This window comes from Atheta coriaria, unplaced genomic scaffold (genome assembly GCF_025399875.1).
Source record: "Atheta coriaria isolate IRGN ID8LTWV9N9 unplaced genomic scaffold, Caltech_Dcor_3.1 hic_scaffold_3_pilon, whole genome shotgun sequence".
Lineage (NCBI taxonomy): Eukaryota > Metazoa > Arthropoda > Insecta > Coleoptera > Staphylinidae > Dalotia > Dalotia coriaria.
In genome coordinates this window covers 297,492-319,885 of record NW_027045445.1, presented here as the reverse complement: position 1 = coordinate 319,885, position 22,394 = coordinate 297,492, and the positions used below count along the sequence as shown (strand labels likewise).

General features: G+C 37.8%; 5 protein-coding genes across 6 annotated transcripts in view; 1 reads left to right on the top strand and 4 right to left on the bottom strand.

Annotated features, from left to right (window-relative positions):
• MICAL-like (protein) overlaps window positions 1-12,805 on the top strand; it is a 32,226-nt gene extending 19,421 nt beyond the window's left edge. The window contains exons 5-11 of the mRNA XM_065299823.1: window positions 7,294-7,385; window positions 9,555-10,462; window positions 10,555-10,749; window positions 10,813-11,043; window positions 11,304-11,499; window positions 11,562-12,130; window positions 12,190-12,805. Of these exons, the coding sequence (XP_065155895.1) occupies window positions 7,294-7,385; window positions 9,555-10,462; window positions 10,555-10,749; window positions 10,813-11,043; window positions 11,304-11,499; window positions 11,562-12,130; window positions 12,190-12,643 (2,645 nt within the window). The 3' untranslated portion in view covers window positions 12,644-12,805. The remainder of the gene's footprint in view (window positions 1-7,293; window positions 7,386-9,554; window positions 10,463-10,554; window positions 10,750-10,812; window positions 11,044-11,303; window positions 11,500-11,561; window positions 12,131-12,189) is intronic.
• Window positions 12,673-15,522, bottom strand: sud1 (Prolyl 3-hydroxylase sud1). Its single transcript, XM_065299828.1, is given in 5 exon segments — window positions 12,673-13,544; window positions 13,943-14,235; window positions 14,328-14,997; window positions 15,069-15,266; window positions 15,333-15,522. Coding segments are annotated over 5 exon segments (1,905 nt in total). The 5' UTR covers window positions 15,415-15,522; the 3' UTR covers window positions 12,673-12,882.
• A 180-nt stretch (window positions 15,523-15,702) lies between these two features.
• E2f2 (E2F transcription factor 2) lies at window positions 15,703-17,561 on the bottom strand. Of its 2 annotated transcripts, none has more exons than XM_065299318.1 (4): window positions 17,294-17,561; window positions 17,076-17,185; window positions 16,459-17,024; window positions 15,703-16,410 (listed from the first exon to the last, which is right to left on the bottom strand). In XM_065299318.1, exons 1-4 carry the CDS (start codon window positions 17,402-17,404, stop codon window positions 16,271-16,273), a joined length of 927 nt encoding a protein of 308 aa, XP_065155390.1. In that variant the 5' UTR covers window positions 17,405-17,561; the 3' UTR covers window positions 15,703-16,270. The 2 variants fall into 2 exon arrangements, with proteins under 2 accessions (XP_065155390.1, XP_065155392.1); XM_065299320.1 differs by having other exon boundaries at window positions 15,703-16,392; window positions 17,294-17,559.
• A 334-nt stretch (window positions 17,562-17,895) lies between these two features.
• On the bottom strand, window positions 17,896-20,327 carry LOC135789980 (dihydrolipoyl dehydrogenase, mitochondrial). The gene is made up of 4 exons (XM_065300071.1): window positions 20,049-20,327; window positions 19,703-19,855; window positions 19,254-19,637; window positions 17,896-19,200 (listed from the first exon to the last, which is right to left on the bottom strand). The coding sequence occupies exons 1-4, from the start codon at window positions 20,088-20,090 to the stop codon at window positions 18,253-18,255; spliced, it is 1,527 nt and encodes a 508-aa protein (XP_065156143.1). The 5' UTR covers window positions 20,091-20,327; the 3' UTR covers window positions 17,896-18,252.
• Window positions 20,328-20,686: 359 nt separating this feature from the next.
• SNRPG (small nuclear ribonucleoprotein G) lies at window positions 20,687-21,262 on the bottom strand. The gene is made up of 3 exons (XM_065300075.1): window positions 21,103-21,262; window positions 20,903-21,050; window positions 20,687-20,837 (listed from the first exon to the last, which is right to left on the bottom strand). The coding sequence occupies exons 1-3, from the start codon at window positions 21,132-21,134 to the stop codon at window positions 20,787-20,789; spliced, it is 231 nt and encodes a 76-aa protein (XP_065156147.1). The 5' UTR covers window positions 21,135-21,262; the 3' UTR covers window positions 20,687-20,786.
• Between the last annotated feature and the right edge of the window lie 1,132 nt (window positions 21,263-22,394).

Genomic DNA, 22,394 nt, shown 5'->3' with positions numbered 1-22,394 from the left:
AATATTAAACTGAAAGAAATTGTAAACGCGCGCCAAATTCAAAAAAAATGAATTTGAGTTATGCAAATATGTTGAATTTTATATTGAAACTGTATGATTAGTAGCTAGTGCGCATGCGTGATGAATGGCAATCAAATACGATGGTATTCTGATGCGTCGCGAAACGGCGCGTAATAACAGCCCTCTCGCGCGCCTAGCTAATAAATATGTTTCCGCGAATTGATTTAATTGACTACTCCTCTCGTCATGCGTGTGCTGTTACTGTATTTATTCAAGTGTCAAGTCGGTTGCGCGCTCTGCACTTGTCGCTGAACCAATGAGGAAGAATGCATAAAATGTATAATTTGGATATACCGCATATAATCTTGACCTAAACGTGATAAATTACCTCTTTTACTTTTCAAAATGACACAGACCTACTCGCATATGCAATATACAGTGTGTTCATTTAAATTTTATAAGCATGCGTATGGTTTTATGTTTATGTTAATTTTGTATTTTCTGAGCACTTTAGAATTCATATTATTCTAATCTAAATGTCAAGTGCTGAATCGCAAAATTGCATTTCATGCTTTCGGCTGCAATGAAACTGCTCACCATACACACGATTGTTGTGTAGGTATGTGTGTGAAGATGTGCACGAAATGTCGGCGCGACTGCTGCTAAAAGACAATATGGCGGCGTCGTGCGGCGCACCGAGGCGATATCATATTAAACGCTCGAAATTATCATCGCCGGCGCGATTGCACAAGACCCGGCGCTTTACTTCCACCTCAATCTTGAGACACATGTCTGCTAAGACTATACGGCGCGCAATTCAATACTTTCTTGCGACCGCAGTGTAATTTGTAATTTATGTATGCTGGTGGTGTAAAGTGAGTAAATGATACGCTTTGTAGTGCGCCACACACTGCACGAGGTCGGTTTACATACTCACATTGTTACATTGTTGATGTTTCTTTGTTATTACATATATAGGCAGGAGCGGAGTATCTACATTGTTTTCGAACGAGATGAGTTTTGACGTTTTACGGTTTGCGCTAGGGCGCTCTCTACGTGTGTTATAAGCGTTAAATGCTTGGTTCTCTGATGTATGTAAGACGTGCGCAGGCATTTGTTTCATTGCTAAAATTGCTTGAAGTGAGATGATGACGCTGGAAGTGAGACGCGGTTCTTTTGTTTCGTCATCTATAATGGCGAATCTTGATGATGAGCGCTATAAATTTTGCAATTTGTGATTACATATCTTTCGAGTATAGATTAGTCTGTGGCAATATTATTGTTATTGTTATGTAGGGTTGGGCGAAGAAATGTGAAGTAAAAGAATTGGAAATTTAAAAAAAATATTTTCTAAAGGTGATTTCGCGGAAAATGTTCATACATTTTGATGTATTTATGTATTTATTGCCTCATAGGTATGTTGAATGAGCTGAAAAATATTTGTTTACAGTTTGCATGATAACACCTCGCATTCCTGCCGTTTGCTGCATGATTGCGCCGAGCAGCTTGCGGGAACGCAAGAATTTATCCGCGCGATAAAGAAATTACGAACGTCTTTAATTAAATTGCCCACTACTACCGGAGTCTGACACAATCCGCGATATGTGTCCGAACGCGCTTGAGCATTCTGTTGAGGGCTGGGAAAATCCATCGAGTTCCAATCGACGCATTCAGAGAATGCGCCATTATCTCACAAACTAATGCTGTCGATTTTTGCGCATGTCATTAGGCAAACAAATTGCCGCTCATGCCCGCTGCAATGCGCATTGTATGCGCATGCATTTCACGAATTGTTGTTATTGTATCGCGTGGAAATCGTGCGCAAGACCAAAGCAGCAGCCCACACGCGCAAATTCCGTCGGCGTCGTCGCCGCCACTATTAACAATTGTCGACTGGAGCAAATTGTTATTGCACAACGGCTCGTAAAAGGAGTAATTCGAGCGCGAACGACATTGGCAAGGCTGTCGGTTCGCACCTTGGCGTTTGTTGTTGTGCGCGCTCTCCGTGGGGCGCGTTTTAATCCGATAAATATATCAAGTTTGATTGTGCAATGCGCTTAAGTAGCCAGGCCTGCGCGCGCCCGCGTTCGATTCACAAAGCTGGGTCGTAATTTAAGCGCAATTTAAAGCCTGCGGTGCGCAGAAAAGTGGGCTTGCGACGCGCTTTTTTTCGATGCATAAAGAAACGACTAGATAGGTACTTAGTGCAATTCTCGCGATTCTTTTCATAGCCACACGTCCACTCCGGGAGTGAGCAATTAATTAGCGGCTGGTTGAGTTACGAGCGATCGGGAGTGCTTTATTTTTGTTGGGCAATTGAAATTTACACGTGTTTTACTTATTTATAACTGCGTACACTATAAATTCTAGGAGATAATTAAAATATTTTATTACTTTAAGTAGTTTACTTTGCAAATATTTGTTTTGCTTGAATATAAGAATATGAACAACTAGATTGCGGATATAGCATGTTAGCAATATATTGAAACGTCAGATTTGCTCTTTTATTAAAAAAATATATAAACTAGGTGGTACCTCTTTGTCCGAGGGCTCCGTGCATGTCACATCTTGTCGCTGAGTCAACTATGTTACTACTGCTTATTACCGAGTAAGCACTTCTCGCCCACTTCTTTTTGCGGGTAGCACGGTGGTATAAAAGGGCAACGCGTAGCGAACTAGGGTTCTAGGTTTACCGTCTCCCTTTTTTATTTGCTACTTTCGTTTTTTCAAGTTTTTGTCAATCAAAACTGAAATTGATAATAGGGTACTTAATATGATTTTTCGATAATAGTATTATTGCTTCGTCAGATAGATTGCTTAATGTAAGTTGACTTAAATCAACAAACTGGAACAGGAAGCGTTGCAACTTTAATTGAAAGCTGATTAAATCAAAATCCCACGAAAGAATCACAATCTAATTCTTTTACGATATTATATGATAGCCTAGAGTAATGTGAGTGGTGAACGCTCATTTATTCTACGTACGTGTTGGAAATACGGAAGTCGCCGTTTTAACGCGTTACTCACGTTATGTGTATCGCGAAATCTGCGCGCCGTGTATGGTAATTATTGAGTAATTATAAAGATATTGCGAGATTGCAAGAAAAAAGTCATCAGTTATTCTTCCGATTCTATTACTGCAGATATTATTTAATCGACATGCCTAATCACACTTTTATTTTCATTTCGTAATTTTATTCACACAATTTAAAGAAATTACTTTTTAATAATTACCAAGAAATTATGTTTGTATTACCTTTGTTTTTTTCGCTTTTTAAGTAATTCTGTCTTGAAATAATTTTCTTCCTTTAAAACGAATTTTCTAATAAAATTAATTAAAAAGCTAGCAAATTAAATTGGAATTTTTCTACGGATATAATGAAAGTCAAAGAAAAATAAAATGCTGTTTGATTAAAGTCCTTGTAAAGATCTTTCACTCTCGAAACGACTTTAATCACAGAGTGATTAAAATTTGAAAAGGAAAGTGTTGTCTGTTAGCGTTGCTAAATTGCTATGCTTTAAATCATTTCTGATTGACGTTTTGTGCCGAAATTGGTTTGATGCGGCATGGCGCGGTTCTAATCGCCGCCGGATTTCTCGCCGGAGAGTCCGGTAATTAACACAAACGTACAGCGCAAAAATTGCAAATTGCCGCTCGGCGTCAGCACCGAATGTGATTTATATATGTACACATCGCCAGATTTAGCAGACTACAACCGGTATTGGCGATTTATTTATGATTTAATTACAGTCTTTCTAAAAATTCGACTAATATGGAGAGCAGACCGGTAGAAATTCAAGAAATCAAAGCACATTCATTTCGAAACATTCAGGCTGAGATTTATGGATTGTATCTGCGGTAGTGTCTCGTGCGCAGATTGAGATAGAGATAGAATTAACTTTCTTTTGATCGAAAATTTAAGTCATAACTTTTGATGATTTTTTTTTATTTCGAGGTTGCAGTTTTGCGTTTCACCGCCTTGTAATTAAGACACGTGCGGTTTATTTAATTGACCTGAACAAAAAAGGTTTAAAAATTTGTGGATACCTAACAATCTGCTAATAGCAGTTGATAGTTTATAATTAATTCCTAGCTATGTTTAACTTTAAATTTGTAGGAGAAAAAATTAATGGAATGATAAGTTAGAAAGTAAAATTGCTTTGATTAATTCCCAATCAATTTATTTTAATGAATTTATTTATTTCCTCATTTATTTTAGGAAATTTCGTTATATTTTTAGACAAAAACAAGAAATAAAACTTGAATTTAATGTCTACATAAATAACTATGTATTTTTAATTTCTAATTATTTTTAGATAATGCATTTAAGTGTGAGAATTCGAGCTTGGTTAACATTTTAAGTCTGTGAATAAATCAGTTTTATCACGATTCGTATGCAGTGTGCGCATTTCTTGCGTTTCGGTAACTCTGCGCGTGCCGGAAACGCGATAAATCTTTGTAATTAACGAGCATTTGATAACGACAACGAGCAATGCTTACTTTGTGCTATAAAACTTTGATTCATACAAAATATTACACGTTGTGAACGGTTGGGAAAAAAAATATGTAGTCAGTCCCGCGAAGCATTTTAACGACGCCACATATTGCTTTCTTGTAATTTGGCGTTTGACTTTCAAATCGTATCGATCGCGTCTGAAAATATTCCATTAATGTGTTTGTGAATATGTATGCACTGTTTTATTAGTTATTTTATGTATTGTGTGTCGTGATATTATGAATTCACCGCGAGCGTATGCAAAACTAGACTGGATGGAGGTGATTGATACATAGGCGCTTTCCGACCAGATAATGATCTTGTTACTAGTTAGAGAAGTTAATAGTTGCAAGTAACAACGTCATAGTCATAACGACAAGGTAAGGGAAATTGGAAATATTCGAGTAAGATACCGTTTAAAATAATACAAAAGTTTCAATTTCAATTCTTCTTATGTTTAAATACGTTTTAAACTTGATTATTAAATTTGTAATATAAAATTGAATGGCGAAATCTGTTAGTAAGCACATAACTCAACAACGCCTTGACCAATTTAACCAATTCTTTTTTTAAAATGTTCGTTAAAGTTCCAGAATGGTTTTTACGTTGAGATAAAAGACAGCCCTTTTCTATAGAATAAACGTTGGCATTGAGATTCAATCATAATTATAGTTAAGTAGTTGAATCCTGGATGGCGCGCTGAAGTGCATTATTAGCAATTATTTATATAATTCATTTCTTTCAAATAAAATCGCAAATCTTATTGATAGAATTGACACATACTATGTCTAGAACAAGAGAGTAAAAACGAATTACATTTTTACACTACCGGGGCGAGGTCGCGGGCAAAAGCAAGTAAAATATAAAAATGTACGCAATTTTTTTTCGAATGTCAAGCCCCATTTGTATCGAATTCATCTAAAAATAGATTTATGCGTAATTTTTTTATAAATGTTTTGTTGAAATGTTGTTACCTCTTTTTTGTCATGTAAATTATCATTTAATTTGAATATTGCTGACTAATTTACATCTTTCAACGTTTGAACCGGTGGAAGTCGCCAACACGTCTGTCTAGTTTTGTCTCGTCTGGTCGTAGAAAGAAAGTTTTTTACGACTTTACACTTTACAGTCAGTCACACATCGTTCGTGTTTTTCTTTATTATAAATCATTTCTTTTTTCTGCCTATAATAACTTTATTTTATATGCCGCGGCGTTTTTTTTTTCTCGAATGCGTCGTTAGTGTTATTTACAAACGTGTTTTGAAGGCACAGGTTATTATTTGACTGCTCCTTAAAATGTTCAAACGATATTTAATACTAATACTTTCCTATTACCTTTACTAAAGCGTAGTGTGTTTTTGGTTTATAGGCGATTAGATGGTTACGTAAATCCGATTTGATTCGATTTGCGGCGAGTTGACTTTTGTCGCGAAGAAATGAAGGAATTATTATCGGCTGCTGGTTTCATGTGTTTCATTTTAACTGTCACTTTCTCTCATTTTCGAAGTTGCTACTTGGTGCTTGGTGTGGGCACTTAAAAGTCGAGATTTGTTTCTTCTTTATTTTTATTTTTTCTCGTCACGCTGAAAAGTTTATCGACATTTAACGTCTCAGGTTTTTCAAACTTGTACTCTGGGTACGTCAGAGAGTTGGACATCCGGCGATTATAGCTTATTATTGCGTTATTTTTATGTTTTTTTGTGTGTTTTATGCGTTTCGTTGAGGTTTTCTTCATGGCTCATTAAACATTTGAACTTAGAAATTTACCTTTTGAATTAGAAACGAAGAAAGAGATTTGTCAAAAGCAGAGATTCTTAAACAATAAAGTGGTGCTATGAGGTACCAAAGAAAATGGTTGAAGTTGCAAAAGAAGTTTACAGTTTTATTTTCTGCGTCTAAATTACCCGCCGATGTTGTAAAATGTATGCAATTTTTTAAAATAAGTTTTGCCAAACAATCTTTGGTTGATGGGTTGATTCTTAATGTAATCTTTAACATTTTGTACCCAATGAGATTCCCTTTTATTCGATAGGCATCATAGTCTAATAAAAAATCGCAAAACGCCCTCAAACTTTTGTATTTTATTGAAAATTTCGAAAACGCGCTTTCGAAAACACCCTGTAACTCAATTCCAACATATTTTTCAGCATTTTATAATTCTCTTTCGTTTTCTAACCATTTCCGCTCTTAAAGTCTGCCCATGTATAAATTTTGATGCGTGAAAATGTTGCTATTGTTTGTACCACACTTACTACTCTCTGAATATCCACTAAACTTTTGTAGTATTATTTAACCTCGGGATCATTGACTGAAACATCCACACGCACGCGAATGTGTCTCAACTGACTGAGTCACTTCTCCGAGTCCGCACGCTGGAAAATTACGTGCAATAAGTCGTTCATCTTTCGCGTTCGTCTTTTCCGCGTACGAATCGTAAGTAATAGGCACCGTCACACCGCACCTTGGCCGTGACGATTTTCACGTCGAAGACGATGATGGCAGATTGCCATCGTGCCATCATGCCATCGTTTCGCATCGCGAGTGTGCGTGCTGCGCGGAAAACGTGCGGCTAATAATATAATACGTAATAACACCGTGGAAACGGAAAGCGAAATTGGTCGACTTGACTTGACTTAGACCGTCAAGCAGGAAAAAGAAGGATGAAAAAACAGACCGAGCTAAATCAAATTCACACAAATTATGCATACGTTTGACATTATATGCGTTTTCTCACGTTTCTCATGGTAATGAATCGATGTTGAATCAATGTTTGCTTATTATTTTCTTTTTATTGCAGGAAATTCTCCTTCCAGACTTGCCCCTAAGAGACAAGCCCCGGTCCCAGAGCGCAACATTGTCCTGCCGTCGTCGGCCAGCCCACCAACTAAGGTATTGGGGTGCGTACCCTTCATCTTAAAATAGACGCGAAACGGGCGGACAACACGTAGAAAACGCAATCGACAATATCGATTCATTCAGTTTCGATTAGATTTTTCTTGCTTTTTGGTCTTGCGTACTGCGTTTTCGCCGGTTTTCCGCCCGTTTTTATACATTTGGCATAATCACAAGTCGTAGATTGTGATGCGTATGCGTTGGTTTCGTTTTTGTGCAATGTTTTTATTTGTTTGTTAGTGTTGTGCGAAGTTACAGTAAAATTAATGTAAGCGTGATTTAAACATTAAAGTAGAGTGCATTTTCATCGTCGTCATCGTCGCCGTCGTTTGTCGTTGGTTTTACTGTTATTGTTTTGTTGGGTTTGTTCTGTTTCACGTTAACAACTTAACATAAAGTGCAGTTTGAACTTTTACATCGTTTCTGGTTGTCTAAAGAATAGAATTGTCCAGGAAGTAATGAAGCCGGTGTTGGAGTAGGCAACCAAGTATTCATTTACATACATGATACACACATTAGACTTTATACACGACTGCCATTTGCGTTTCTCGACTGTACTTGACTTAATTTAAGTAAGATCAAGCTTGGTAACGATGAGTCATCACTTTTGTCACACTTTTCTTTGCTTTGCTTTCTTCTTTAATTGTTTTCTTGTGTACTTCTGTTGTTTTTCTACAACATGTCACTGATTTAGCTATTTCTCGTATTTTGTTCTGCTTATTTTATGCATTTATTATCTAAATGCATCCGCAAGTAGTAATTCACTTTCTTTTTTATTTATTTTTTTCTGCACTGCAGACATAACGCACAATTAGCTGTAATTAGTCTGCTCTGCGATTGCTTGAAATGCTATGCTGCTTTGGGAAGCGTTCGCACAGCACAGACACTCATAATCAACTCGTAATCTCTTCAACAATGGCAGAAACTGATAATTAAATGAATACACGTTTCGGTTTTAAAGTTTCATTTTTCATTTCATTGCTTATTTATTTCACTTTTCGCATGAAAATGCGAGAAACATGAGAAAACACCAGGAAAAAACAAAACCATACAAAGATGGCGGCGCACCAAAGATCTACAATTAATCGAGAGATAAATTGATATCAGTTTATGGCAATTACGCGAAGATTATGGGAACTAAAGTGAATGAAATCTAGAATCTAGAAAAATTTCGTTTTCTGGTCTGACTGTGTATTCGTAGGAAATAGCAGTGGTACAATTTTCTAGAGCACACATTAAACACACTACATTCTTCTAACAGTAACACTCTATTTCCACATGCTCTACAATCCTCAAACTCATACTTGATACTTACGGAATTCATTACCATACTTTGAACATAAATGCCGCATGGCCGCCGGTGCCGGCCGACACATCATGGCGCATATATTCATGGACGCGGGCCAATCTATTTCGAGTTCGAGTTGTTCGAGTTCAAGCGGCGACTCAGTTCATGTGCTTTCTGTTGTTTGAATGCCAGTCGGGCGTTCGGCACGCTGCACCGTCTCGATTGTTACCAAAATTTTCGGCATTTCATCATTATCGAAAGTGTTACAAAACAAATGTTACCGACAACTTATCCACAGCACAGTTTCAATAGAACGGTGTTTAGTTTCGAGTTTAGTCTCACTCTCGTAGACGTAGACGTTCGTTAAGTTGAGTAGACGTAGAAAAAAAAACATTGCATAAAAAGTGAAACCTCTCTTCGTCGTTATCTCGTCATACATACATTGTACAATTGTGCTTCGTGTGCTTAAATCGTCGCTCCTATCTGTTGTCTCTAGGAGGAAAGCTTGGATATTATGGGACAGTACAAGCCAGAAATTTTCTGCTAAAGGTAAAACAAATATCTCAAATCCATTTCTATGAACTTTTCTTCTCCTAACTTTTTTGTAATCTAAATCTAACCAAATATATCTAGTTAAGGGACGCCATTTTAATTTTACTTAACCTTTCTGAACTCATAAGTCTTCATTATCATAAAACTTTTGTTTATTTTTCGCATGATACATGTTTACTTGTTTACCTTGCATGTTGCTTGTTTTTGAGGCTTGGATTGATTCATCGATTCATGCATTACTTATGCATATACTTTCATTCAAGCGATTGTAATGATGATTCATTCAATGTGAGTAACCATGGATCGCGTTTTTTTTTATTCTACAGCTGGCGAGAAGCACTAGCGCAGTAAAGCAGACCTGCGTGGAGTGCAAGCTTCCCGTTTTTGTGGACGAACGCAAGACGGTCGGTAAGCAATTGTATCACATCGGATGCTATAATAAAATGGCGGACGGGGGAGGCAAGCGCACCGAAGAAGCGCAGGTGGTCCCAGAAGTGGTAACTGCAGCCATTGTAAGATCAGTGCTCGAACGGTCTCTCAGTGATGAGGAAAAAGCCAGCGGATTACTCTACGATGATGATACTACGAATGGCACCTACCGTACCGCCCTCGACAACACTGTACCTTCGAATAATACCAGTACCACTACAAGTTCAACAACAAGCAGCGAATATACAATGGCGCGATCACATTTTATGCAGGACCTGATCAAACCACCTGCACCACATCAAGATCTTGATCATAAAGCGACTGATCAAGGTACTGATGTTTCGGAAGTGCGTGAATGTAGTGACTATGATAGTGATTGCTTACCCCCGACGGACTCATTGAAACTTAGTGTAGTTGTAAATAATAGTGATAGCAGTGGACTTAGTGATACATTAGCCGCGAACGTTGTCAAAGACGAAAAGGTTACAGACGATTTTATTACCAAAGATGATCTCCACAAACATGAACGTAAACAATTCTCCGCGTCAGATAGCGACGATGTGGTTGTGATTTCGGACGTGTCCATGTTGCATATTACAATCTCTGATAACTCGAATATGGCCGCTACTGATTCATCATTCAACGAAGGAGACTCCAAAACTGCCTTGGAGAATCCATATAGCGAAGAGGTGAAGGGCGACGATGAAACCAAAGTGCCTGTGAAAAAGGATGCGGACACAACGAATCCATTTGACGATGAAGATGATGATGAAATTGGAGAATTTCCATCTGCTTCCAGCTCAAGGTAACACCGCATTATAAATTGACACGCATGTGTGCTTTGCATTTTTTTATCGTATCGAATTTATTCATTTATTTTGGCGTTTGTTTGATTAGAGTGGACGTCAAACCAAAGTCCCTTAATCCCTTCAGCGATGACGAAGATGAGGAAGAGGAGCTGGAAGAGAAACCTAAATTGAAAAGGATAGAAGGTAGCAAAAAGGATTCTCCAGAGGATTATGCTGGTAAAAATCCTTTCTCCAGCGATGAAGACGAGGAGGAGGATAAAAACAACAAGATGGATAATCCTATGTAAGCAAACACATATTAAATTACAAAACCTGACCTAATTATAATTTTTTTTTTTTATAACAGTGATGTGAAACCTGTGACAGTATTAAAAAAGATCCAACCGCGCCACTCGGACTTCAAGATGACGACTGGGAGCATGGGTGACACCCCTGAGGATTACAAAACCATTTTCTACAAGCGGGAGAGCGTCGCACCGACGTACAAAAAGTCACCGCCGCGTATTAGTCTCAATCCCTTCTCTAGCGATGAGGACGAAGATGACAACACATCGCTGCCTACCACACACGGGTCAATGTGAGTATACACGCATTACGACAACGTGATTAAAGTATCCATTGCGGTTAATTGCCGTAGTCGCGACTTGCGCTTAGAAACACTTAAAATTCATTAAGCGTTCACGCGTGGTCATGTGAAGGTGCCTGCATGTGATATTCTCAATAGTCGATTGTTCGTTATCGCCTAACAGCTACTTTGTTTTATTTGCATTCGTTTGTGAGCCGCAGTCATGTCGGAGCGTTTGACGAGTGCGTTATGTTGAAATATCGTGTTTGCAGGGCGACGTTGTCGCAGCCGCGGTCATCGTTTGGTTCCACCAATTCCCTTACGAGCACCGCCTCTTCGAGCATTAACTCTACCTACCGGAAGAAAAAACCCGCACCTAAGCCACCCATTCCGGCGTTTCAAAATCTGCCGAATTCAACGGGCTCATCTCCGCATGCTTCCATTACGTCTAGTCCATCTACAAGTGCTGTAAGTTTTTTTTTAATTTAATCTTGCATTTTTAATATTTATACTGTTGTGGTTCATTATAGCAACATTCGCCGAAACCAAGAAAATCGAAACGTGCGCCTCCACCACCGGTACAAAAAGCATCTGAGACTTCAACACCTGTCACACGACCTAAACCCGCCCCTAGATTATTTAATCCCGCGTCCCCAATTAAATCTATGCCCACACAATCACCTGGTCTTGATTATGAAAAAGAAAAAGTCGCCAAGGATGAAGCAAATAGGCAAACTCAATCATCAGGACAGGAACATGCTGATTATTCACTCCCACCAACGTATAAAAGTAGTTATGGTATGTGGAAGAGGAAGAAAGGGCAGGCCCCAGGTCTCCCAATACCACAAAAACGCACGATTAAAGCCCTTCCGATGACTGAATTGAAAAAAGAGTTGGATATCATTGAACTTCAACTGCAAGGTCTTAGCAAACAAGGGGAACGTCTGGAAAAGATCATTCGAGATCAATGCGAAGGACCTGATGCTGATCCCAATGCAACTGAGATTCCGATCGAAGCAGAGGATTTAATCCTACAGCTGTTTGAAGTTGTTAATGAGAAGAACGAATTGTGTCGAAGACAAGCGGAATTAATGTATTTGTAAGTATTAACTGTTCACTTTTAATCTACGGTCAATTAACCTGTTATTTATGAAATAGAAAACGTCAACATCGTTTGGAAGAAGAACAAGCTGATATTGAATACCAAGTAAGATGTCTAATGCTGCAAAGCAGTAAATCCGATTCTGAAAAACTGCGTGAGACTGAACTCATCGCTCGTTTAGTGGAAGTTGTCAATCTTCGAGCGGAAATCGTTGAATGTTTAGAGATGGATCGAGTAAGAGGCGTTGAAGAAGATGATAGCATTACGTACTCGATGAACACCTACGCGAATAATCGAGATGAAGCCGCTGCGGCTTCATCATTGCCTAGCAGTACCGATGTAAGTCCGAAGAAGGAAAAGAAAAAGAAGTTCCGCAAACTCCTCAAGTTCAAAAAGCTCACCGCGAGCAAGATGGACGCCGACAAAGATGTCGACGAGAGCGAGAGTTCACCGAAATCTAATAAAAGTGTTAAATCTGATAAATCTAGCAAAAGCAAGAAGAAAAAGTAGAATTAGGTTAGGAGATGAGAGCTACTAAATATTGTGTATGTTTATTTTTTATTAAAACTTTTTTTTATTAGATAAACAAAGATGGCCGACATGGACGCTTACCTGTTACAAAAATATGTCGGCCGGTTATTTTACGAATAAACGATCAATGAACCAATGAAACTTCATAATTCGGGTGATGACACATTTCTGACCATGATACGCACAATATTTTAGAATTTTACGTCTAATGGGCTACGTTATTCCGTCTTGGGGGGTTCTGACGTCGCGGGTTCTATTGTGTCATTTAACATCGTTTTAGATTCAACATTGTTCTCTTTGCTAAGGTTATCCCCCGCGCCATCAGTTGATACAGTTGTAGCTGGTGCAGTTTTGTCATCTTCTACTTTAGCGTTTAAATCACTACTAGTGTTCAAATCAACAACTTCCTTATTTTTAGATTTCTCTTCGCTGTCCTCAAAATACGAGGCGACGAACATGTAGAAGCTCGATGTCTTGCTGTATTTGCTGATTAGCGACGTGTAACGCGCCGTGTCTCCATAAACAAGATTTAAATAATTCACCTCACAACCGGTGGTGATAAGTGCGTTCTGAACCTCATCGTCCAGTGTAACATAGTGCGTTTTACCCCCGACGATCGAAGTGTCGCCGACGCAGAACATAACATCCAGTCTATCTGCGTTATCTTGGGTTATTAAGGAGTAGGAACCCGGCGTCCATTTTTGAAACTCCCACTTCATTTTTCGCAATTCTAACCCTGTGTACTGATCTAAGCAAGAGAAAAATGTTTTCGATTTTAAAACGGATATGAATTTTTTCAACTTTGGAGGAAGATCAGAATCATTAGCGATGTACTCGTAGTTGCGGCGATTTGGTGGACCCATTTGCTTCCATTTTATTTCTGTGGAGAAAAGCAAAGTTTGTTTTTTTTCTTTGTGCAACAGCTGGTTAACATAATATTGAAATAATGCGATGACATATTTAAACATGAAAAAAGTTAATAAATAACTTTTAAATTTCAAATAGGAAGATTAAGTAATAAAAAAATTGAGTACAGTTTATTTTGTAATTAACTATGTTAGAGGTGCGAGGAACTTATGCGCGCAGACTAGATTTTTTAAACATCTGATTAATCAGATATATACTGCAACAACGTGCGAATCGGCAGCAGTATAACCTGTGCGAGTGTCGTCGCCGGACGCAACGCGCAGGAATGCGCGGCCGTTTTTTGGTAACTCGTGATTCAGTACGGTTAAATCCCGAGTAAATTGTAATTTTGCTAAACAAGTGATGTCTTACCTGGTGATACCAAATCGTCGAAGACAGCAAAGAACTCTTCCTCTTTGAAATAGAGTTCTAAAGACATCTCGGAGTGTTCTTCGATATATTGCTGTATCGATGTGACGGTATCGTCAACCAGATAACCATCGTCGATGTAATCAGCAAGGACGCAATCGTCTTCTATCGGCTCAAGCAACGTCGTCCCGTATAAACCATCGCTTGGCGGTTTGTAGATGGGCGTTTCAAAGGTTAGTGGTTCTTTGGTATGAAACCAGCCGTTGATACTCAAACGGCAGAAGTTTTACATTGTACTTCCTCAACCTTAATAACGCAAAAATTATTATTTTCAACGTCACTTTGAAATAATACTCTTAAATATTAAAAATATTCGAATATTTTCTACATGCAAACAAAACTTACTTGATGATATGATCGATCCGAGACAGGAAACAAAACCAATTGATTATTACGCGGTAGAATATTTTTAGTAACTTTCAGGGGTTGAATATCTTCATCGGCATTCAATAATTGCAAACACCCGCCCCAGTCAGCACACCAACCCTCCTTCCCCGTCAGGTACAGCACAAACGCGACAGCTCTCGTATCTCGTTGATCGTCATGCACAAGAAGAAAGTCAGTATCGCTATAGAAACTGCACGTCGCCGATACTTGTACTAATTCAAGATTGGTTAATTTTGAAACCCAGGACATTAAATCACCTTTCAAAAAGTCATAAACTAGTCCAATGTGTTCCTCATGAATGTTTTTCAAGTCTTCTGACTGATTGAACTCATATAGGTCCATTGTTCGAATATTCCAATCGATTTCGTTAAATTCATGACGAACTTTATCAAGTATTGACACATCATCAACTACATTATTGATCACTAAGACTTTCCATGGATCTGTGATCAATTCACAGTTTTTCTCCTCAAACGCGTTGTCGTTTAGGTAGTTTTCTTTGATACTTTTAAAGTTTATTTCATTACTAAGCTGCTCATTAAGTTCCACACTTAATTTTTGTCTTTTTATATCATTGGGCTCTGGCAGTGAGATATATTTTGTGTGATGTACTAAAAATTTAAAACAAAAACCGGTTTTTTATACTAGCACTTTGTAGAGTATGATATAACACCTAACTTACTTCCTTGAATAAGTTTTGTAGTAATTGTAACATTGGAAATCACACAATCATTATCCCAGAAGTCACATTCATATTCAGGTTCACTTTCTTCAGACTCTTCTTCAATAAATTGCACATCGTCGCTTTCGTCCGAATCATAATCATCGTCAGAATCGAATGTGGGCCTTTTTACCCCTGAAGTACCACTACCAGAGGCACCTATATAATACAATATTAGTATTAACTTAGGTTTGGAAAAGTATTTTTAAATGTGAGTTAAATTACCTGCGCCAGAATCGTAAATTGCCTCGCAACTATCGTCAGATATTTCGATGACGTCGTTGCTGTTGCTAGTTTCGTCATTCATTATGGTTGGCTGGACACCACGAGCACAATTGCAGAAAAATTAAACATTCGGGATAAACAACACGCAAAACAAACCACAAGCCGCACAACAGTTTGAGAATAAGGTTATGTTGACATTTATGTTGCTCGGTTTGCCTAACTTTGCAATACTTTCGCGTACCTTCGGAAAATCTGTTTAGTACCGAAGTTTACAACTAGGTAGCGCTGTATGTTCGTTTCTTCATTCTCCATCACTACAAGTAACTTTTAGGAAGTGCAGTGTTTTAAAACACTGAAAATTCAATATTAATGCGGTTAATATTAATTTATTTAAACAAAAATAATTATTACATTCGTACAAAAATTCTTCTATACAATCTCTCATTTCTGTCTCATATATTTTGTGTTTCTCATAGTAATTTCTTTTTGCTTGTATAAATACATCATTTATTGCTAACCAAAGGTAAATTTTTTTTGATTACGTAAATTCTGTTCAAAAATGTTCGAATTTGTACTCTTTGTACTCAAGAAACGTGACAATTGCGCGTGAAAATAAAACTGCTCTTCTGCCGGTAATGACGTAATTATATTTCTAATGGTAGGTTGAACGCGTTAACGTGTAACATAATCTAGCACTCATTCAAATTTTAATGTATGTACAAAATTATACATGGCTTCCAAAATCTAATCGCTCATCACCTCAACAAATTGACAAACATGTAAGACAATACACAAGACTGAAACTTATTTTTAAAGTTTTGTGACTTGCCTTTCACGGGTCAGTATTTAATATGTATAATCATCAATGCTTCGAGCTAAAAATGTATCGAAACAATGACGTCATTTAGTATTTAACATAATTAACTGTAAACAACAAACTAGGATGATACCGTCACCGTGGTCGCGTGTTCGTCGAATAAATCACTCGCTCCCTCCGTGTCTGATAACAGAAACGCGAAATCCTTCGATGTAGGCGGTGATAGATGCACGAATTTTGATTCTGAAACAAACATTAACGCTAATAGAATAAAATGTATCCGTATTTCTTATTTTAATGAAAACTTACTGTCAGATTTCCGATTAGTTCTTTTACTGGGCGTTGGATTCCGTAGTAATATATGCGCCACAATCATATCTTCATCAACATCTTCATCACTTTCTGTTTTTGATTTTTTACATGGTACATCCTCATCATTTTCACCACTGTCTTGTGGTTCTTGTTTTACTGGAGTTGTTGGCTCCTTTTGAATGTATTCACAATCATCATCCAAAGACATATCATCCTTGCTGATGCATGCATTGATTGTGCCAGTTTTAGATCTTACTTTCATCTTATACCCTATCTCTCTGTTGTCATCCAGTTTGATAACAGAATTGAGTGGCATGTGCAGAAGAACTATTCTATCTTCATTTGTGGCAACTGCCTTGAGATCATCCTTCTTGATATACAGATCTTTGGCTATATCTTTGTCACTGGTGACATTTTTTAAGCTCTGCTCCAACCAGGAGATGTGTAGGTCTAGGTTTGACTCAATTGTATCCAGATTAGATATGTCAGACTTGAGTTTCATTACTTTGCTTGCTATATCTTGATTGCTGGTGTTTTGCAGTTTGTCTTTGTAGGTGTAAGGTCTAAAAATTGCATTTGAATAGTTGTAACTTATTATGAAAATATGTACTTACTTCCATTGAATACTGTTTTTACTCTTCTTCTCAATCAATCCAATGCCTTCAAGAACATTTGTAATATCATAGATGCGTCGTTTTTGCCTCACAGCTAGTTGATCCGCCGCCTATATGCAAAAAATTAATATAATTATGATAAAATAGATTGAAACGTGTTGAACTATGCAAACAATGTTTATGTTTGGGTGCACTGCAGAGTGAAATTAGATGCGTACCATTTTCAAATCGAGGACCCCTCCGTCGCAGTTCTGTAAAAGATTGACGAACTTGGTCGTGAGCAAACCAAGCGACTTTTCGAACCGGCTGGAGGGCACGTCGGACATCATCCTCGAGGGGCGGCAAGCGGTTCGCGGGCGAACCTAGTTTGAATGATGCCGTCGATGGCTGTCGAACTCACAAGACGCAGCGCGAAGGTGCTTTTAGTGATATTTTGGCGAAATCAAAAACGCTGTGCGGCGCTTCGCTTTTGTTTGACAGGCACGCGCACTGCCTTACCGGCATACCAAATGTGCACTTGTATATTAGAAGAAGTAGATGGCGCTCGCAACAGTAAATTTGCCGTCAGTCTCTATTTGACAGCAAGCATTTCTTTTTCGTTATTCTAGTTTTAAACGTGCAGCAGTATAATATAAATGGATAAAATCAATTCTTGCATTTCTTGCGAATACCAAAGTATATGATTGCAACCTTGTTCTTCAACGTCCCTTCAACATTCGCAACATACAGAATTCAAATGATAAGGTAGTATTAATTTAGTTTTATTGATGTAAGTAACTTCAATAAGGATCCAGGCATGACGCCATTTTTAATTCGAGAATCTCCTAAGAAGTAAATTTATTTTCATAAGTTTTACACACATAACCAACATAGAAATTATATATGTACATGAAAAAATAAAATACACGTGGGCACAGAAACAGGCATGGTACTACGACCTTAGAGGTCTTAAACCATACCAAAAGAAATAAAACCCCGTAAACGGTATTGCTGGCGGCGACTTTCAAATTTAATACATACTAAGAAACAGAGAAGAGACTTATGTGTATGCATGCATGTGAAAAATGAATCATATCCATAATTTCTTCGTTTATTTTCACCGTAACTTCATCCCCGCACTCATTGAAGACTTCCGAGCATTGAACTTTTAAACGATTTATATTTTATAATTTCAAATTTAGAAATTAATCGGTTTGCCAAAGTAGGCAGCAAGATTGGCTTCTCTGAGGGCTTCGGCGCAAGTTGGATGCGCGTGACATACCCTCGCAACATCTTCCGCGGATGCTCCGTATTCTTGCGCGAGTACCGCCTCGTTGATCAGTTCTCCTACAGTGGGTCCAATCATATGTGTGCCCAAAATCCTGTCTGTGTTCTTATCCGATAAAACTTTCACAAAGCCATCGGTTTCGTTATTGGTCTTCGCTCGAGAGTTAGCCATGAATGGGAATTTGCCCACTTTGTATTCCACTCCTTCACTCTTGAGGTCTTCTTCGGACTTGCCTACCCAGGCAACTTCCGGATGCGTGTAGATCACCGAAGGTACGCAGTTGTAATCAATATGAACTGGACCACCCTTCATACCTTCCACGCAAATAATACCTTCATCCTCTGCCTTGTGGGCTAACATAGGACCATGAATACAATCACCAATAGCGTAAATATTGGGAACGACAGTTTGGAACATAGAATTGACTGGAACCCTTCCGCGATTGTCACGTTCAATTCCCATTTCTTCCAAACCAAGATTATGGGTGTAAGGTCTTCGGCCAATGGAAACCAGGATAACATCAGCGTCTAATTCTTCTTTCTTGTCGGGATTTTTCACATCTTCTACGGCGACTTTAATACCTCCACCGGTCTTTTGTGCTCCGACCACTTTGGTACCCAATTTGAATAACATTCCCTGCTTGGTTAGTACCTTCTGGAAGGTTTTGCTGACCTCACCGTCAATGCCCACTCCTCCGATTGAGTCCATAAACTCCACTGCGGTTACTTCCGCGCCCAAACGAGACCATACAGAGCCCAATTCAAGACCAATGACACCAGCGCCAATAACAATCATTTTCTTAGGGATTGCTTTCAATGAAAGGGCACCGGTTGAGGACACGATTGTATCTTCGTCAATCTGAAAATAAACTTTATGCAATAATGTGTGGGTAAATGATGTTTTTAACTCACTTCAATGCCCGGGAATGGTGTTACTTCGGATCCAGTTGCGATCAAAATATTTTTCGTGTTAACAATTTCGGTAGAACCATCAGGTTTAATCGCGGTAACCTGGTTCGCTCCGGTAATTTTGCCATGTCCTTTAACCAAGGTGACTTTGTTTTTCTTGAAAAGCATGGCGATGCCTCCCGTGAGCGATTTGACCGCTCCCGATTTGGCAGCCATGAACTTTTCTAAGTCCATGCGCACATTATCAACCATAACACCGCGACTTGCAAAGTCACCGGAGTGCGCCAGATGGTAATAGTGAGAGTTGTTCAGCAGTGATTTTGAGGGGATGCATCCCACATTCAGGCATGTTCCTCCTAGTGTGGGATCTTTCTCAATGCAAACTGTCTAAAAAATCAAAATTTCCATTATGTTAATTCATGTATTAATTGTTAATTAATAACTTAAATAACCTTGAAACCCAGCTGGGCTGCCTTAATAGAGGCAACATATCCTCCAGGTCCTGAACCAATGACAACAATATCTGCTTCATGAGTGGTGGAATAGTTACGATTTTGCTGGATGCCGGATAATACGGTAATTTTCGCCTGCTTCTTGATCGTCGGCTGTAACCAAATCAAAACTGATTAGAATACTAACAAAAGTTTATTGCCCGGTTGACCTCTGTTTGTGTAATATGGTTTGATAAGTCGCGTTTTGAGGTTGGATATTACGTAAACGATAGTTGGAATAAGTTTAATTAAGTGTTGAGGAAGTTGACTGAGTGCTGAATTTGTAGGAAGTGTAGTAGTAGCTTACTCTGATCGATGCGCCGACTATATTCCAAAGGTTAGCTTGCATTTTGATTGTAAAAAGGATAAATTCGAATCAGCTGGATCCGTCCAGAGTTTGCTGCTGGTCTGACACTGACAACCTCGTTACGCCTGACAGGACTGATACAACCAAATGGACGTCACTGTGAGTCAGGGAATTTTGCTTTCGATGGTTGTCAGGAAACTTTTAAACCGGGTGCTTAAAATATTCACTTCTAATGATCTGTAGCTCCGGTAGGGTAGTAGCTTTTAGTACCGGTTCCAAGCAACGACTATAAGTTAACTGCTTGCAAAATTCTGTGTTAGGTATTTACTAAAATACAATAAATATCACTCCATGATCATACTTAGGATTCATGTTTTATGTCAACTTCCAGTTCCACTTCTAATACACGTGCTGAACACGCGCACATTTTTTAAAATTAGTAACGAGTAACACTTGGTTTATCTCTAGAATTTAGTTACTTTTCCATTAAAGTAGAAAACGTAAATAATAATTGACTTTCAAATAAACCACATTAAAAGAAAATACATGATCAAAACAAATATAAAAAGAATATAAAATATATACCATGACTGGAGGTTTATAACAACCTATTTAGAAAGAATAATTGAACAAATATATTTCCTTGTTTTTATAATTATTTATTACAAATTAAACATAATTCTAAATTAATGGTAATCTATCTTAGTGTAGCATTCAAATACATGATGTCAAAGTCTATTATACTCTATCCAGTGCCTCCAACATTACAATGCTGTTTCCTCTGATAACCTAAAATAAAATCAGATAATGTATCAATCTTTTCCCTATGATTAAAGATATTTTTATTATCTTACCACCATGCCAACATTGTTCTTTGAGCCGTCCTTGCACTCCTCGATGCTTTCATCAACCACGAGGTTCATGAAGGGATCAAAACCACGCAAAATGCCGGTAACTTGTCTTCCTCCATTCAGTTTCAGGCTGAGTTTCTTGTCCATGAATCTATAAATTTAATGTTAAAAGTTTATAGGAATTGGCAGACTGCAAAACATACTTTTTGAGTTCTGGAGGATGTGCTTTCGACATGTTTATAAACTTATTTAGATATTTATTCAGAAATTAGTTCGACTTGCTGTGAACGTTGAATAACGTAAGTAAACGCGCGACGCTCTTGGTGAGGTTAAGTTTATTAAACAGCGGTTGTAGTATACTGAGTGGTGCAGAAATATTTAAGAAATAAAAAAGTATTTTTATCCAAGCAAATTTATTTACTGCGTTACAATTTACTCCAGTGATAATGATTATAGTCAAAACGTTGAGTCTGCGTAATGAAACAGAATTCTAATTTCTGAATGCATTAATTAATTAATTAATCCAAGTGTTTCAATAACTCAATTCTGATCAAACCCAGATGGCATAATCGATATTGGTCAATCTGTTTCACTATCATCATGCTGCGAATGTACTGTCGGTTGCGAATGGGATCTGAATAGGCATCTAGGCTTGGGCTTTCGTCGGAATAAACGTGCGATGGAACGGTACATGTAGAGGTAGATCGAGGTTATGAACGCAGCAATCACCCAGAGTAGGAATGTAAAATTCATCGTTCTAGCGTTTGCGGTTGTAACTCAAACAGCACAGACAGGATTTGATGATTTTTGACAGTCTGATCGTTTCAATCCATCAATTTTCAACCTTACCATGGTTTCCTTCACCTGTTTTCATTTTGGAATCCTTGATATCATTTATCTTTCACAGACATGCTGGTATAAATAAACAAGGACTGTAAATTATTTTTGGTTGCACAAAAATAGAAAATGGCAAAAAATCTAAAAAAGTGGAAAATTTTAAGTGTACGTCAGTAATTTACATTTTTTTGATAATAAACAGCGAGTTGCTAACTTTTTCTTGCAAATAAAAAATATTGATTGCTCTCAATGATTCATAAATCATAAGGACTTAAATATAAAATATACGTAGGAAGCGGGAGACGAATAAAAAATTCTTTTATTATTGTTACGAAAAGAGAGACATTTTATTCTTCTTTCTAATCTCAAAAAATAAGATAATATACTTACATATAATAATTCCGCATTGAATAATATTCTACAAAATTTTAATACGCTCGATAAAAATAAATCTGTCGTTGTGGCACACATTGGCTCTAATAAAAGTTAATCAGAAAATCGCATAAGTAGGTAATCGGTTTACAAATTTCATATAACTATAACATTCCTCGTTTGTAACCCAGTAATAAGCCGGTGTTGGTATGCGTAAACCTATATCACAATGGCAAATCCGTTATGCATTCAGCGATAATAAGGATAGTCACGATGATTTCCCGAA